The following is a 16899-nucleotide window of genomic DNA, read 5'->3' as shown; positions in this document are numbered from 1 at the left end:
TTGTCTTTAAAAAGTATTCTATAAATAAACTTTCAATGATTTCAGGTTTTCATCATTTATAATACAATAACTGAACTAAAATCCATAATGTCCTAAGAGTTATGCTAACATTCCCCAAATAGCCATGTGTTCTCATCCTGTATTTGTACTGTTTTTGGTATTGGCGATAGCACCATGGTGTTAATGGTGATAATACCATGGCTTGTTTAAAGGGTCTCCTTTATCACCCTTAGATGCTCAATATACCCCATCCACAATTCCATCACATCCAAACATTTTGCTATTTTAACATGTCATGGTTTGGCACATGAGAATCACATATAAAATATAAGTAAATGGGGATGTGAAGTTTTGAGGGGCTATTCTAAAATCAAAGTAAACATAAACTTTAGCACATGTACTATATACAGCAGTCACTTTGGCTTTAATAGTCTTGTTCCCCCGAGAGTTGCTCTGTCACTTCTGGCACTTCTGTGTTATCGAGGTGCATGTGCCCCACAAGGCAAGACAAATGATGTGCATGGGTATGTGGTTGCCATGTCAGCCTGGCTTTCCCATGGATGGGCTGAAGTGAAGGTGCCCCACATTTTGTTCATTTGATACAACTGGAATTCACTCTTCTTAAGACTATTTCTGGACTGAGCTGGATAACTGAGATTGTCATATTATGAACTCAAGATAAATAAGGTAGTATTACATTTGCCTTTTCAAGAATTCTAGCTAACGTTGTTGATTAGATTATATGCTTCTTTAAGACAAAGACTGTCTAATTTTTCTTTTTATCTTCCTACCAGTCTAGTGTAGCTCTTGAGGTATGGAGCTATAGTGCTTAACTTTTGTTTATTTGATCTGAACTATACTTATGATGTTAGTGTTGATCACCCAACCTTTATTCCTTTAAAAGGGGGAATTTACTCCTCAAAAAATTTCATAAGGACAAAACACTTCTGGTGATAGGAAAAAAACAATAACGAAAATTGCCAAATCTGAGGATGACAGAGTTATGGAAATACTCTATTTCCAGATGGATTTCAGGGTACACATGAAAAACATTAACAAAATTTGAAGGGCTTTTGTCATATGGAAAAGACATTAGAAAGTTCAACTTCTAGCTGCGAGGTGAAACAGACCAAAGGAACACAATTTAGGACAAGTGTACTAATGGGCTACATGTGAACTAACTACATGTGAGATAGTATTTCTAGCAGAGCTATCAAAATGGCATGCTATAAGTCCTTGTTTGGAAAGTACTCTCTCGCATTCCTATAACTGCTTCTCCACTCACATGCACCTCTCCCTCATGAAAAAGTTTCCATATTCCCAGAGGGCTAACTGTAGTCCACAGTGACCTAGCCTCCCCTGCCCATCTCCACAGTCTGAGTACCTCATATGCCTCAGCTCCTTGCAGGTGACCAGTGAGGAGGCTCTGCACTGTCATCTTGCCCAGAAAAGCCTCTGTAGGCTTTGTGTCTTGAAGACTCCTCTTCTGTTTAGCCTGTGTTCTTAGCCCCACTCCAGTGCTGGTCCTTCGGCACTGGCTTCTTAGCTGGGCTCCAGTGTTGGCACCTTTGGTACTGAGTTCTCTTTCAACTGCTGCAGCCGTTGCAGCTCCTCAGCTCCTATGAGTCCCACTGTTGTGGATGGTCAGGCTGGCTGGCAGTGAGCAAGGCAAGCCCAAAACAAAGGCCACTGCCAGGCTGTGACACTGCTTTTCTGGGTGGAAGCCCCTGGGCTGACTGTCAGTGGCCTGCAGCACTTCTCTTACCTCCCTCACGACCTTTCCAGGTTTTATATATTAATGTATAGTTCCAGGGAAGTGGGAAAGACAGCACTCCATGGAAAGTAATACATGCAAAAGTGTAAAAAATAATCTGGATGCTATGGGAAAAACATTCAGTTTCATAAATCTTAGATGCAGGCTATGATAAGGAGTGAAGAACAAAAGATGATGTGAAAAGATGAGAAAGAACCACACAACGGAGGGCTATACACGCTATGCCAAGGTTCTAGGAGGCTATCCAGGATCCACTGGGAGACCTGCATACCCACTCTAGAGAAAAGGAAGGTCTGAAAAGAGAAGGTGGGGCTTCCCTGGCAGGTCAGTGGTAAAGAATCTGCCTGCCAATGTAGGGGACATGGGTTTGATCCTCGGGTTGGGAAGATCCCCTTGAGAAGGAAATGGCAATCTAGTATTCTTGCTTGGGAAATCCTATGGACAGAGGAGCCTGGTGGGCTACAGTCTGTGGAGTCGCAAAAGAGTTGGACATGACTTAGTGACTAAACAACACCATCAAAAGGGAAGGTGAAGCTAGAAGGGGGCAGAGCAGAAGAAAACAGGACATGCTAAAAAATGTTCCTGTCTTCATTAATGATGACAACAAACCAAAATCCATGATCATGGTGTCATTTCTAGCAATGATGGTGTGTGGCTATCCACTCAGAACAACTGTAAATTAATGCATAAGATCATGAATTTGCATTATTGTGTTTCTCTCTCTTGTGAGGTCATGTAATAACCACTAGTCTACTTCTATCATCTATTTTTCTCTGAAAAAAATTCTCCATTCCAAAACCTCAGCTATGTTCTAGATAAATATGCTTTAGTTGTGGAATTGGTTATATAAAGAAATAGAACCATGTATCATAATTTAATAATTGGCCTCCATACTTCCTTTCTGCCCTTCAGTTGATATTAAATACCAGCAGATTAGTATTTTGTCATGCTGTTCCCTGTCCAGAGGCTTCTCGCTGCCCCGAAGGAAAGTCACACCTTATTTTCTGGTGCATGAAGGCCCTGCCCAGCCTACCTCTGTCTTCTCCACAACCTTCATCCTCTCTTACAGATGGGCCACTCTAGGGCTGATCTCCTTCCTACTCCTGAGCACAACCATGTGGGTTCATACCTCCATGTGTTCACCTGGCTGCCTCACCCTCCCATTTCTACCTATGTCTTTCTATCTTGAGAGTCTAGCCCCACTCACACCTCTGTACCCCTCAAGTCTACACTGCCATCTTCTCCTTGTCATGTTCTAGAACCTATGAGGTACTTGTGATGGCAGTGTCTTTTGTTTCACTTTAGACTATGTCTTACTTCTCTGCATGCCTAAGAGTAGGATCTAAGTTGCACAGAGCATATCAGTGCAATATCCATGACTCGAATTGAATATGAAAACATCCGCTATTCTGAAAATTTTGGCCACTGAACAAACTCCAAAGTTACACCCTGAGTGTCTGACTCAGATGCCTCTGGGTACCATCACTGCTAAGCTGTCCGTTCTCCTCTAAGTTTCCAATTGATTTGCTCATACCACTCCAGAGACCTGAAGAAACAATTTAGGAAGAAACTTGTTTGTATAAAGGCCTTTCTTGGTAGCTCAATCTGAATGTGTGGAATTTTTAGTCATTCTTTCAAAATGTCCATCTGGCTTCACTCTGCCAGGAAGTGAACACTGCAATGGGAATTTACTGCTGTAATTCCCTTGTTCAAAGACTGAGGGTTTACCAGGCAAGAGTGCTCCTTCTGTGTCCTGAAAAAAGGAACCACCCATTACATTACACTCCCTGTACCTCCCTGGTTATGCCACCATTTCATACCTATCTGTCTTTGCAAATACTTCATTGCCACCTCTGGGTGGTGTCCTGCTCCCCCACCTCCTTCTTCTGACTTCTGTTCATTATACAAACACTCCTTTCCATACTGTACATTCTTAACTCCCTTTCTCAAAGATTAATTGACCATTAACGTGTGGGTTTATTTCTGGGCTCTCTATTCTGTTCCATTGGTCTCCGGGTCTGTTTTTGTGGTAGTACCACACTGTTTCAATTACTGTAGCCTGAAAACAGGGAGTGTGATCTATCCAGCTTTGTTCTTCTTTCTCGATTGTTTTCGCTATTTGGGATCTTCTGCACTTCCATACAAATATTACACTTACATGTTCTAGTTTTGTGAAAAATGCCATTGGTATTTTGATAGGGATTGCACTGAATCTGTACACTGTCTTTTTAGGCAGTATAGTAATTTTAACAGTATCAACTCTTCTAGTTTATGCACATGGCATATCTTTCCGTTTGTGTTGCCTTCAATCATTTTTTTCATCAGTGTCTCATAGTTTTCTGAGTACAGGTCTTTTACCTCCTTGTTTACATTTATTCCTAAGTTTTTATTCTTTTTGATGCAATTGGAAATGGGTCTGTCTTCTTAATACTTCTATTTCTGATAGTTTATTGTCAGTGTATAGAAGCTCGACAGATTTCTGTATATTAATTTTGTATCCTGAAACTTTACTGAATTCATGTACTAGTTGTAATAGTTTTTTGGAGGCAGTCTTTACAATTTTCTATATATATAGTATCATGTTGTCTACAGTGACAATTTTACTTCTTTCTTCCCAACTTGGATTCCTTTCTTTGCCTTGTCTGATTGCTATGGCTGGGACTTCCAGCATTATGTTGAATAAAAGCAGTAAGATTGGGCATCCTTGTCTTATTCCTGATTTTAGAGGATATGCTTTGAAGCTTTTCACTTTTGAGTACGATATTGGCTGTAGGTTTGTCATATATGTTGAGGGATGTTCCCTTTGTACCCACTTTGTTGAGTCTTTACATAAATGGATATTGAATTTTGTCAAAAGCTTTTTTTGCCTTTATTGAGGTGATCATATGACTTTTATTTGTCAATTTGTTAATGTGGTGTATCACACTGATTTATTTGTGGATATTAAGCCATTCTAGCATCCCTGAAACAAGTCCCACTTGATTACAGTTTATGATCCTTTTCATGTATTATTGAATTTGGTTTCCCAGTATTTTGTTAAAGTTATTTTGCATGTATGTTTTTCAGTGATATTTGCCTATAATTTTCTTTCTTTCTGTGGTGTTTTTTGGCTTTTGTATGAGGGTTACAAACTTTCATCATACAACACATCAGTGATTTCTCTACAGGCCTGTCTCTCCTGGACCATGCAGTCAGCACTGAGTCCTGGCTGAACTGAACATTTGTTGTGCAAATGTGAAGAGTACTTGGGAAAAGGCTCTATGGGGGGATTCAAAGAAAGAAGCTATAACATTAGTCGTTCAAATAAAGTGAACATCTCACATGAAATTTTGAAAGCCTATAGAAGTTGCATGTTTCTAAATCACAATATCACAATTTTTTTTTTTTATAGACTTAAATCAATTGGTCACTTTAGAATTGGAAGGAAACAATCTCAGTGAAACCAATGTCAATTCCTTGGCTTTCAAACCTTTGAAGAGCCTATCCTACCTGCGTCTGGGAAGAAATAAATTTAGAATTATACCACAGGGTCTTCCTGCTTCTATTGAGGTACCAATATTTTCTTTATAATGTTTTATACTTTAAATATAGCACACAATGACAAAACAAACAATATATTTTAAAAGATTATCATGATGCATATTAAACTGAGTCGTTCTGGTGCTATAAATAAAATTTATTATAATTTGAGCACTGTTTTCAAACAAACAAAATTATGAATCAGAATTATTACTACTAGTAGAGAATCTTGGTAAAGTGAAAATTGGTCTTACTGACAGCTCTTGGGGAGAGAATAGGGAAGATGAACTGAAAGTTCAAACAGAAAGTACAACTTGCAAAAAGCACCTTGATTTGCAAAGTAGTTTAAACTATCTCAAACTGGAAATGTGATGTTCATCTCAGTCTGTTCCACTCAGAGGCCCACCTAGGCTAGCAGTGACCCTGTAAGGATGGACAAGATTTGCAGAGAAGGCTGCTGAGCAGTCCACCCCTCACTCCCTTCTCACAGCTTACTAGTTTTGACTAGCACTGTCCTGTGTCCGTCCCCTCTGGATAGACTTCCTGCGGCCCAAGTGTGTGGTCTCCCTTGCTACAACACAGGACACACTTTACTATGGGGGTACTCTGGTGGGGCCTTCCCTGCTAAGTGTACACCCTGACATTCCGCATTAAGAACTGAGGTTTAGCAGATCCAGGTGACCCTTAGCTTACTTCCTCTGAGCTCTATTTCTGTCCCATAAACAATCAGCCAGCAGGATGAAGCTTCATATGGCTGTGAACCCAGTGAGCCAAAAGAGGGCCATCAGTCTCAGTCTGATACTGCTGCTACACAGCCACCATGCTTCCCCTTCCTCCTATTTGTAGATTAAGACAGGCATTTAGAATTTACCAAAACTGTAAAAATTGAGGTTGCACTCATAACCTAGCTTTACCTCAGAATTACTTGGATTCTAAACAAATACAGATTTTGGGGCTTATACCAGACATGCTAAATCAGGTTCTTTGGAGAATGGGGTCAACAATTTATTGGCTTTTTTTTTTTTTAATAAAATTTTAAATAGATAATGCATGCACACAGTAAAACACACACACACAACACTTGAATAGTACAAAAGAGCAGTGTGTCTCCATTCTATGTCTGACACTCCCATCCCTGGTTTCTCTTTCCAAAGACCCTCTTACTAGCTTCTTGGGAGCTGTTGTCCATGCATGTACATACACTCTGAACCCTTTCAACGCACCACTTCACATGTGCAGTTTCAATGTATAAATGAGCGTGCTCTGTTAATTTAAGTTGGAATTTATACTTTAAAAAGCTGACAAGTGATTCTAACCTACAATCAAGTTTAGGAGCCACTAATATAGTTCACCCCTAAATAGGTATGAAGCAGAACACTAAAATTTACTTTACACAGTTCCAACAATACCAAAATTAAATGACAAAGAGGGGGAAATTACGACAATAGGAATTACTCCAACTATATATACACAAATCATACTTCTGAATTCCAATAAGATTTCTGAGTGACAAATTCCTTGTAAAGTCAAATGAATTTAACTTGAAGGCAGCTAGCTACTGACAACTTACTAATAGTTCTAACTTCACCCTGATGTTAAATGAAGGCTCTTAATGAACTTTTAATTAAAGAAATTATAATACAAACAAACCTTAAAAATGTGAGCCTAAAAAAATTACAGACAGCATGGACTGGCAGGAAACAGGATGACTCTAAGCTGGGGCCAGCCAGCATTCCCTCATGTATCAGCTGTTTAAGTTTGCAAACACCTTGCCATCTCTCCAGGCCTGAGTTTTTTCACTACTAGATGGGGATAATTTCTACCTATTTTTTAGTTTCTAGGTCTTTGAAGCCCAAATGAAATAATTTATGTGAATAAGTTTTATAAATTAGAAAGCTTTATACAATTATCATGATATGCTATATCATATCATTTTATGGTTAAAAATAATTAAATTCATTTAATTCCATAACCATGACAGACAGTACACTTTATTTTGCTAGCTAGAAAATCTGACAATGTAAAAAATTAACTCATTTGGAAGAGCTGCAAGACTCTTTCATTAACTAACACTAATGACAACAGTTTATAACATGATTTTAATTCTGTGAAACTGAATATTTTAATTCTGTGAAATTGAATATATTTATCATATCAAGTAATATGAAGAAAAATAAGTCTTTTCTTTTAATTATAGGAATTATACCTAGAAAATAACCAAATTGAAGAAATAACTGAAATTTCTTTTAATCATACCAGAAAGATCAATGTCATTGGATTACGTTCTAATAAAATTGAAGAAAATAGAATTGCTCCTTTAGCCTGGATAAATCAAGAGTAAGTACATGCTACAATTTGATGTTCATAGATGAATTCTTTTCCTTTGCCATTACTAAACAGGGTATGAAAATGAGTGAGTGAGGAAGATGACAGCATTCTTAGTGAACCTCCCCCTACCAAAAACTTGGTTATTTTCAGAGTTCAAATTGTTCATGATATAACTGATGTTAGGATAGCTATGGTCACTGCTGCTGTGGATAACCTACAATGTACAGGTGCCAAGCCCAAGCAGCATGACCTAAGGTCTGATCACTGTGCTGGTCTGTTGACCTCACAGGCAGTCATGAACTTTAAGTTTGATAATCCTCTACCTGCAGAGAGGATTATAGTCTTTGTAGCTGAAGATGGAGAAGCTCTATATAGTCATCAAAAACAAGACCTGGAGCTGACTATGGCTCAGATCATCAGTTCCTTATTGCAAAATTCAGGCTTACATTGAAGAAAGTAGGGAAAACTACTAGGCCATTTGGGTATGACCTAAATTAAATCCTTTATGATTATAAGTGGAGGTGACAAATAGATTCAAGGGACTAGATCTGATAGACAGAGTACTTGAGGAACTATGGACAGAGATTTGTAACACTGCACAGGAGATGTTGACCAAAACCATCCCCCCAAAAAGAAATGCAAGAAGGCAAAGTAGTTGTCTGAAAAGGACTTTCAAATGGCTGAGAAGAGAAGCAAAAGGCAAAGGAGAAAAGGACAGATATACCCAATTGAATCCAGAGTCCCAGAGAATAGAAAGGAGAGATAGGAAAGCCTTCTGAAGTGAACAATGCAAAAAAATAGAGGAAAACAACAGAATGGGAAAGCAAAAAAATAGAGGAAAACAACAGAATGGGAAAGACTAGAGATCTCTTCAAGAAAACTGGAGATACCAAGGGAACATTTGAAGCAAAGATGGGCACAATAGCCTTTTTGTCCGACATCTTAGCGAGGCTGCAGTGGTTGTAGCTGCTCTCCGGGCTTCGTTATGCCACCCAAGGACGACAAGAAGAAGAAAGATGCTGGAAAGTCAGCCAAGAAAGACAAAGATCCAGTGAACAAATCTGGGGGTAAGGCCAAAAAGAAGTGGTCCACAGGCAAAGTTCAGGACAAACTCAATAACCTAGTCTTGTTTGACAAAGCAACATATGACAAACTCTGTAAAGAAGTTCCCAACTATAAGCTTATAACTCCAGCTGTCGTCTCTGAGAGACTGAAGATTCGTGGTTCCCTGGCCAGAGCAGCCCTTCAGGAACTCCTTAGTAAAGGACTTATTAAACTGGTTTCAAAGCACAGAGCTCAAGTGATTTACACCAGAAACACCAAGGGTGGAGATGCCCCAGCTGCTGGTGAAGATGCATGAACAGGTCCCACCAGCTGTACATTTTGAAAAATAAAACTTTATTAAATCAAAAAAAAAAAAAAAAGATGGGCACAATAAATGACAGAAACAGCAAGGACCTAACAGAAGCAGAAGATATTAGAAGAGATGTCAAGAATATATAGAACCGTACAAAAAAGGTCTTAATGATTCAAATAACCATGATGGTGTGGTGACTCACATGATATTAAGTGGGCCTTAGGAAGCATTATTACAAACAAAGCTAGTGGATGTGATGGAATCCCAGTGGAGCTATTTCAAATCCTAAAAGAGAATGCTGTTAAAGTGCTGCACTCAATATGCCAGCAAATTTGGAAAACTCAGCAGCGGCCACAGGACTGGAAAAGGTCAGTTTTCATTCTAATACCAAAGAACGTTCAAACTATCATATAATTTGCTCATTTCACATGCTAGCAAGGTAATGCTGAAAATCCTACAAGCTAGGCTTCAACAGTATGTGAACTGAGAACTTCCAGATGTACAAACTAGATTTAGAAAAGGAAGAGTAACCAGACATCAAATTGCCAACATCCGTTGGATCATAGAAAAATCAAGGGAATTCCAAAAACCCCATCTACTTCTGCTTCATTGACTACACTAAAGCCTTTGGCTATGTGGATCACAACAAACTGCGAAAAATTCTTCAAGAGATGGGAATACCAGACCACCTTACCTGCCTCCTGAGAAACCTGGATGCAGCTCAAGGAGCAACAGTTAGAACTAGACATGGAACAATGGACTGGTTCCAAATAGGGAAAGAGTACGTCAAGGCTGTATACTGTCATCCCGCTTATTTAACTTATATGCAGAGTGCATCATGTGAAAAGCCAGGCTGGATGAATCACAAGCTGGAATCAAGATTGCTGGGAGAAATAACAACCTCAGATACGCAGATATAACTCTAGTGGCAGAAAGTGAAGAGGAACTAAAGAGCTTCTTGATGAAGGTGAAAGAGCAGAGTGAAAAAGCTGGCTTAAAACTCTAATTGAAAAACTAAGATCATGGCATCTAGTCCCATCAGTTCATGGCAAATAGAAGGGTAAAAAGTGGAAACAATGACAGATTTTATTTTCTTGGGCTCCAAAATTACTGCAGACTGTGACTGAAGCCAGAAAATTAAAAGACACTTTTTGGAAGGAAAGTTATGACAAACCTAGACAGCATACTAAAAAGCCAAGACAGTACTTTGTCAACAAACATTTGTATAGTCAAAGCTATGGTTTTTCCAGTAGTCATGTATGGATGTGAGAGTTGGACCATAAAGAAGGCTGAGCTCCAAAGAACTTATGCTTTAAATTATGGTACTAGAGAAGACTTTTGAGAGTCCCTTGTACAGCAGGGAGATCAAACCAGTCAGTCCTAAAGAAAATCAACCCTGAACATTCATTGGAAGGACTGATGCTGAAGCTGAAGCTCTAATACTTTGGCCACCTGATGTGAAGAGCCCACTCATTGGAAAAGACCCTGATGCTAGGAAAGACTGAAGGAAAGAGAAGAAGGGGACAACAGAGAATAAGATGACTGGATGGCAACATTGACTCAATGGACATGAGTTTGAGCCAACTCTGGGAGATTGTGAAGGACAGGGAAGCCTGGTGTGCTGCTGTCCATGGAGTCACAAAGAGTCAGAGATGACTTAGAGACAACAATAACAACAATACAGTAAGGAAGCAAGCTGCCCTTCTCCCTTTTTCTCCTCCCTCACCACTAGATTCTATACCACACTGTCTTCATTCCATGATACTAGTTCTCTATCTCAAGTCTTACAAAAGAGACTGAAGAATGCATGACCTGATAGAGGAAGGAAAAGACAGAGACCACTTTCCTTGAGAGGAATCAATGGTCCCAGGCTGTAGCTCTCAGGGAAGTGCAAAATGTTGAGGCCTTGCCTGTCAGGAGGGAGATGATTAGCTACACAGGGAAGCAGGGTCAGGCCCCGGCAGCAGGTGCCATCAGAGAAGATCTGAAGTCATGTCGTGAGGGAATGAGGGATTTGAGTAGCACTGTGGGGATAGGCATGTTTCAGAAGCAGGACAGAGATGAAAAGAGACCTTGAGGGCCCTTTAGGTATAGCAGGATGTGGCAGTGGCAAGGCAACTGAGTCTTCAGAAAGTGAAAAATCTTCATGCGGTGGGCAGAAGCTGCAGGTGAGGCTCCTGAAAAAAGCCAGGGAGTTCACCACATTTCCCAGATCTTCTGATTGGTTATCAACTTTTTCTAGATCCCTCATTCTTACCCCAAGTCCCAGATCCCAAGTTATCAGATCAAATGTGGAAGAAGAATGCATAGACCTCTTACTGCTACTTCCTTGCTGGAACCAAAGATGATTGTAGGGATAGGGTTTTGATGTCAGCTAGAACTTCGGACTTTATTTCCAATGTAAGTTATGCCTCAGAGATATTTGTGGGCCCTCTTTGGGTCTCAGCATTACCTCTAGGATATGAGTTTCTTCTCTCTCAACTCTGGTGCTTCTCCATAAGACAGGAACTCAAGCAGCTGTTACCCAGGTAAGAGCACTAACCTTGCAGCTAGCCACCATATAGCCACACTTGCACTGGGAATCATTACTAAACACTGGCACGAAAGCAGACAAGCATCCTGACTGGCTTGTCAAAACTTTGAGCTAACAGTCACTGCCCTGATGCACCCACACTGTTTACTCTCTTCTAGAAATCTAGAATCGATAGACCTCTCCTACAACAAGCTCTACCATGTCCCCTCCTATCTACCCAAGTCGCTGGTGCACCTCGTACTCATCGGGAACCAGATCGAACGCATCCCTGGCTATGTGTTTGGTCACATGGAACCAGGCCTGGAATACCTGTACCTGTCATTTAATAAGCTTGTGGATGATGGCATAGACCGAGTCTCCTTCTATGGAGCTTACCATTCTCTGCGAGAGCTGTTTCTGGATCATAATGAATTAAAATCTATACCACCTGGGGTACAAGAAATGAAAGCACTACATTTCCTGAGACTGAACAACAACAAGATACGGTAAATTTTTACTTTCTCAAGTATCCATTTAAATTGTTATGGTTGAAAAAATATGATTAAATGATCATGACATAATGTCTGGAATTTAAAGAAAAAGTGACAAGAGGTTGCATCAAACAACACTGGCAAATGTTAATGATTGTTGAAATTGGATGATAATAAGTACATAAGGATTCATTATAGTTTTTTCCCTACTTTTCTATGTTTGCAAACTTCCATGTAAATTTTTAAAAAAATAGAGTATGATTACATAATATCTAGAATCTTAGAGACACTTTCAAGTGAGACTTCAAGGCCGCAGGTTATGGTGCTGTTCCTACCACCATATGTGATTTCAAACACACTGCTCTGTAGAGCACAAAACCAAAGTGTATGCTAACATTAAAATTGCTTGCTTCTAAAAAAAAAAAAAAATTGCTTGCTTCTATCTAGATTTTTCTGAAAACAAAATTCTGGAAACATTTATTAAAACTCAGTTTCTTCACTTCTGAGGACACATTTTTCTGTGTGTGTTCTGTTTGCTGACTGAGTCATCCCCCTGCCTAAAAAGTATGAATGTCTCAGGATTAACCTGGGACACATTCTTAGTGCAGCCAGTGAGGGTAACAGATCCTTGAGCTCTGTGGTCTGGTCTTTGAAGATTATACTCTTTATTCTTTTACCTATCTCTAAAATTCTAAACACAAACTTCTAAAAAATAAAACAAAGAGTCAAGTTTATAGGGGAAGTGGTGGGGATGGGGAGGGCTTGAAAATATTCAGAGTATAATTTTTTTTGCGAAGATAATTTCTACGTTGTGCCATACGGTTCTTATGTGTTTCATCAGGAGGCATAAATTATCCCACTTCTGGTAGGATATAGGTGGCAATGGTATGATATCTCCATCATAACCGTTCTCCTCCACCACTGAACCAATGGTTTTTTTTTACTCATGATGACTCTTGCTTGCATCTGTTATTTCCTTAGGGGTAACAAAATGGTGAATTTCTATTTTTGTCATTCTTTCCACATTTGTTAAATGGAATTCCTCTGTAACCTGGAGAAGGGAATGGCAACCCACTCCAGTATTCTTGCTGGGAGAATCCCATGGACAAAGGAGCTTGATGGGCTACAATGCATGGGGTTGCAAAGAGTCAGACAAGACTGACTAAGCACATTCCTCTGTAAATAATATTTTCTTATCAGCAAGGGCAAGTTCCTTACTCTGAAAGGTAAGATAAACGCTCTGTTCTTTCCTTTTAATTGCCCATCATGGTAAGAAGTTGGTTACAAATTTGTAACTATGTGAGGTGATGCAAATTAACTTATGGCGGTCATCATTTCAACCACACACACACACACACACACACACACATCTAATCATTATGTTGTATACTTGAAACTAATACAATGTTATGCCAATCTTTATAAAATTGTAAAAAATTATACATATGCATTAACCACAGATGAAAAAGACTATAAAAGATTTAAAAATTTTAATAGTGGCTGTCTCAGGAAAAAAAAAGAAGATGGTGCCTAAATATTTTTGCTTTATTACTTTGTTTCTGGCCTTCTCTCTTTCTCTGGAGACTCAATATGAACTTATGGCTTTATATATTAAGAATGTTTCCATCAGTTGCAATTACTGTTCTTAACTGTCTCATCTTCAGCTGATGGAGCCCTTCGAGCTGGCTCCTGAGTCCTTGGACTGGCCTCCAGAGATCTTGGATGGCTCACTTTTACATTCCCCACTATAGGCCAATGCCAGCCTTCTTCCAAAGAGCCCTAGCTCCTCTCACTGGGGAATAGTGTTCAGAGGCCCCAGTCTGGGCACCAGGCATCTTTCTTTCAAATGTATTTTTAGTCTCAAGGCCTTTCAGTGGACTGCCAGAAATATGCATTTTTGTTAAACACACACACACACACACAAGAACAAAAACAGTTCATACTGATATTCCCAAATCAAATTTACCATTATAGGCTGATATATATGGTGGAGGTCAATACAATATTGTAAAGCAATTATCCTCCAATTGAACAAAAAAAGCAAAAGAAAAAAAAATTTACCATTATAGAGAAATCCTTCTGATGTAGACTTATCTTAAATTGAAATTCTACATTGCCAACAATATAAACCTATTTTGTAAGAATAAATGTATACCATTATTACAACTAACAGCAAAAGTATTTAATTAAGTTTATTATGTTTTTGGTAGTTCTATTTGTCCTTTGAATATGTTCCATGGAGGATGTATAGCTTAAGCACAGAAGTTTTCTCTGTAACAGTATGTCAACAATTTAATATTCAGATAGGTCTTTAGTTTGCTTAGAGTTCAGTCACTCAGTCGTGTCCAACTCTTTGTGACCCCATGGATTGCAGCACACCAGGCTTCCCTGTTCATGATCAACTCCCGGAGCTTGCTTAAACTGATATCCATCAAGTCAGTGATGCCATCCAACCATCTCACCCTCTGTCGTCCCCTTCTCCTCCTGCCTTCAATCTTTCCCAGCATCAGGGTCTTTTCTAATGAGTCAGTTCTTCTCATCAGGTGGCAAAAGTATTGGAGCTTCAGCTTCAGCATCAGTCGTTTCAATGAATATTTCCTTTAAGACTTCCTTTAAGTCTGACTGGTTTCATTTCCTTTAAGACTGACTGGTTTGATCTCCTTGCAGTCCAAGGGACTCTCAAGAGCCTTCTCCAACACTACAGTTCAAAAGTTTTTTAGGAATTGCTACTTTCTACATAATATTTTTCTATGCCTGTTCCTTATACTGTATTCCATCCTTCTCCTTTGATCAAATTTTTAAATTAATTTCCTGTTGATGATTACAGTGTTATTTTTGAAACTGTAATTCTGAAAGAGATGGGAATATCAGACCACCTGATCTGCCTCTTGAGAAATTTGTATGCAGGTCAGGAAGCAACAGTTAGAACTGGACATGGAACAACAGACTGGTTCCAATTAGGAAAAGGAGTTCGTCAAGGCTGTATATTGTCACTCTGTTTATTTAACTTATATGCAGAGTACATCATGAGAAATGCTGGGCTGGAAGAAGCACAAGCTGGAATCAAGATTGCCGGGAGAAATATCAATAACCTCAGATATGCAGATGACACCACCCTTATGGCAGAAAGTGAAGAGGAACTCAAAAGCCTCTTGATGAAAGTGAAAGTGGAGAGTCAAAAAGTTGGCTTAAAGCTCAACATTCAGAAAACGAAGATCATGGCATCCAGTCCCATCATTTCATGGGAAATAGATGGGGAAACTGCAAACAGTTGCTGACTTTATTTTTTTGGGCTCCAAAATCACTGCGGATGGTGACTGCAGCCATGAAATTAAGACGCTTACTCCTTGGAAGGAAAGTTATGACCAACCCAGATAGCATATTCAAAAGCAGAGACATTACTTTGCCAACAAAGTTTCGTCTAGTCAAGGCTATGGCTTTTCCTGTGGTCATGTATGGATGTGAGAGTTGGACTGTGAAGAAGGCTGAGCGCCGAAGAATTGATGCTTTTGTAACTGTGGTGTTGGAGAAGACTCTTGAGAGTCCCTTGGACTGCAAGGAGATCCAACCAGTCCATTCTGAAGGAGATCAGCCCTGGGATTTCTTTGGAAGGAATGATGCTAAAGCTGAAACTCCAGTACTTTGGCCACCTCATGTGAAGAGTTGACTCATTGGAAAAGACTCTGATGCTGGGAGGGATTGGGGGCAAGAGGAGAAGGGGACGACAGAGGATGAGATGGCTGGATGGCATCACTGACTTGATGGCCGTGAGTCTCAGTGAACTTCGGGAGTTGGTGATGGACAGGGAGGCCTGGCGTGCTGCAGTTCATGGGGTCGCAAAGAGTCGGACACGACTGAGCGACTGATCTGATCTGAAGCATACACATTTATATTCCATACCCCCTCAGAATTATTATACAAATTATCTCACAGAAGTATTATTCATCTGTGAATAAGAAGAATAAGTATTATTCTTTTCTTTTTTCTAGTCTTTACTTTTAAAAATTATCAGTATATCCTGAATATCACTCCAAATCAGTATGTAGAAAACTTCCTCTTTCTTTTTAACAACTGAATAGTACTATTATGTAGGGACTTTATTCAACCAGCTTCTTACTGATAGACATTTGATTGTTTCCACTTCTTTGTACTATAAATAATGCCACAATGTGTTCAGTTTAGTTCGGTTTAGTCACTCAGTCGTGTCCAACTCTTTTCGACCCTATGAATCGCAGAATGCCAGGCCTCCCTGTCCAACACCATCTCCCGGAGCCCACACAAACTCATGTCCATTGAGTTGGTGATGCCAGCCAACCATCTCATCCTCTGTCGTCCCCTTCTCCTCCTGCCCTCAATCTTTCCCAGCATCAGGGTCTTTTCAAATGAGTCAGCTCTTCATATCAGGTGGCCCAAGTATTGGAGTTTCAGCTTCAACATCAGACCCTCCAATGAACACCCAGGACTGATCTCCTTTAGGATGGACTGGTTGGATCTCCTTGCAGTCCAAGGGACTCTCAAGAGTCTCCTCCAACACCACAGTTCAAAAGCATCAATTCTTCGGCACTCTGCTTTCTTTATAGTCCAACTCTCACATCCATACATGACCACTGGAAAAACCATAGCCTTGACTAGACGGACCTTTGTTGGCAAAGTAATGTCTCTGCTTTTTAATATGCTGTCTACGTTGGTCATAACTTTCCTTCCAAGGAATAAGCGTCTTTTAATTTCATTGCTGCAACCATCATCCGCAGTGATTTTGGAGCCCAGAAAAATAAAGTCAGCCACTGTTTCCACTGTTTACCAATCTATTTGCCATGAAGTGATGGGACAGGATGCCATGATCTTCGTTTTCTGAATGTTGAGCTTTAAGCCAACTTTTTCACTCTCCTCTTTCACTTTCATCAAGAGGCCCTTTATT

At 39.7% G+C, this 16899-nt stretch overlaps 3 protein-coding genes across 10 annotated transcripts in view; 2 read left to right on the top strand and 1 right to left on the bottom strand.

Moving 5' to 3' along the window:
• The window catches only part of CENPP (centromere protein P), a 237068-nt gene that overhangs the window by 61392 nt on the left and 158777 nt on the right, over positions 1-16899 (bottom strand). The window lies entirely within an intron of this gene.
• The window catches only part of ECM2 (extracellular matrix protein 2), a 45175-nt gene that overhangs the window by 21697 nt on the left and 6579 nt on the right, over positions 1-16899 (top strand). For all 3 annotated transcript variants that reach the window (XM_055579051.1, XM_055579049.1, XM_055579050.1), the window contains exons 7-9: positions 5166-5323; positions 7491-7630; positions 11670-11996. In XM_055579051.1, coding sequence (XP_055435026.1) covers positions 5166-5323; positions 7491-7630; positions 11670-11996 — 625 coding nt within the window. The remainder of the gene's footprint in view (positions 1-5165; positions 5324-7490; positions 7631-11669; positions 11997-16899) is intronic.
• Positions 8539-9045, top strand: LOC129650502 (40S ribosomal protein S25-like). The gene has a single exon (XM_055579062.1). The coding sequence runs from the start codon at positions 8607-8609 to the stop codon at positions 8979-8981; it is 375 nt and encodes a 124-aa protein (XP_055435037.1). The 5' UTR covers positions 8539-8606; the 3' UTR covers positions 8982-9045.

The sequence above is a fragment of the Bubalus kerabau genome, chromosome 4, assembly GCF_029407905.1.
Source record: "Bubalus kerabau isolate K-KA32 ecotype Philippines breed swamp buffalo chromosome 4, PCC_UOA_SB_1v2, whole genome shotgun sequence".
Lineage (NCBI taxonomy): Eukaryota > Metazoa > Chordata > Mammalia > Artiodactyla > Bovidae > Bubalus > Bubalus kerabau.
The sequence above is the reverse complement of the archived record's forward strand: the minus strand, read 5'-3'. Positions and strand labels throughout refer to the sequence as shown.

What these genes read in the sequence shown, in the direction of transcription:
- LOC129650502 (XM_055579062.1), top strand. Translation starts at nt 8,607, where the DNA reads ATGCCACCCAAGGACGACAAGAAGAAGAAAGATGCTGGAAAGTCAGCC.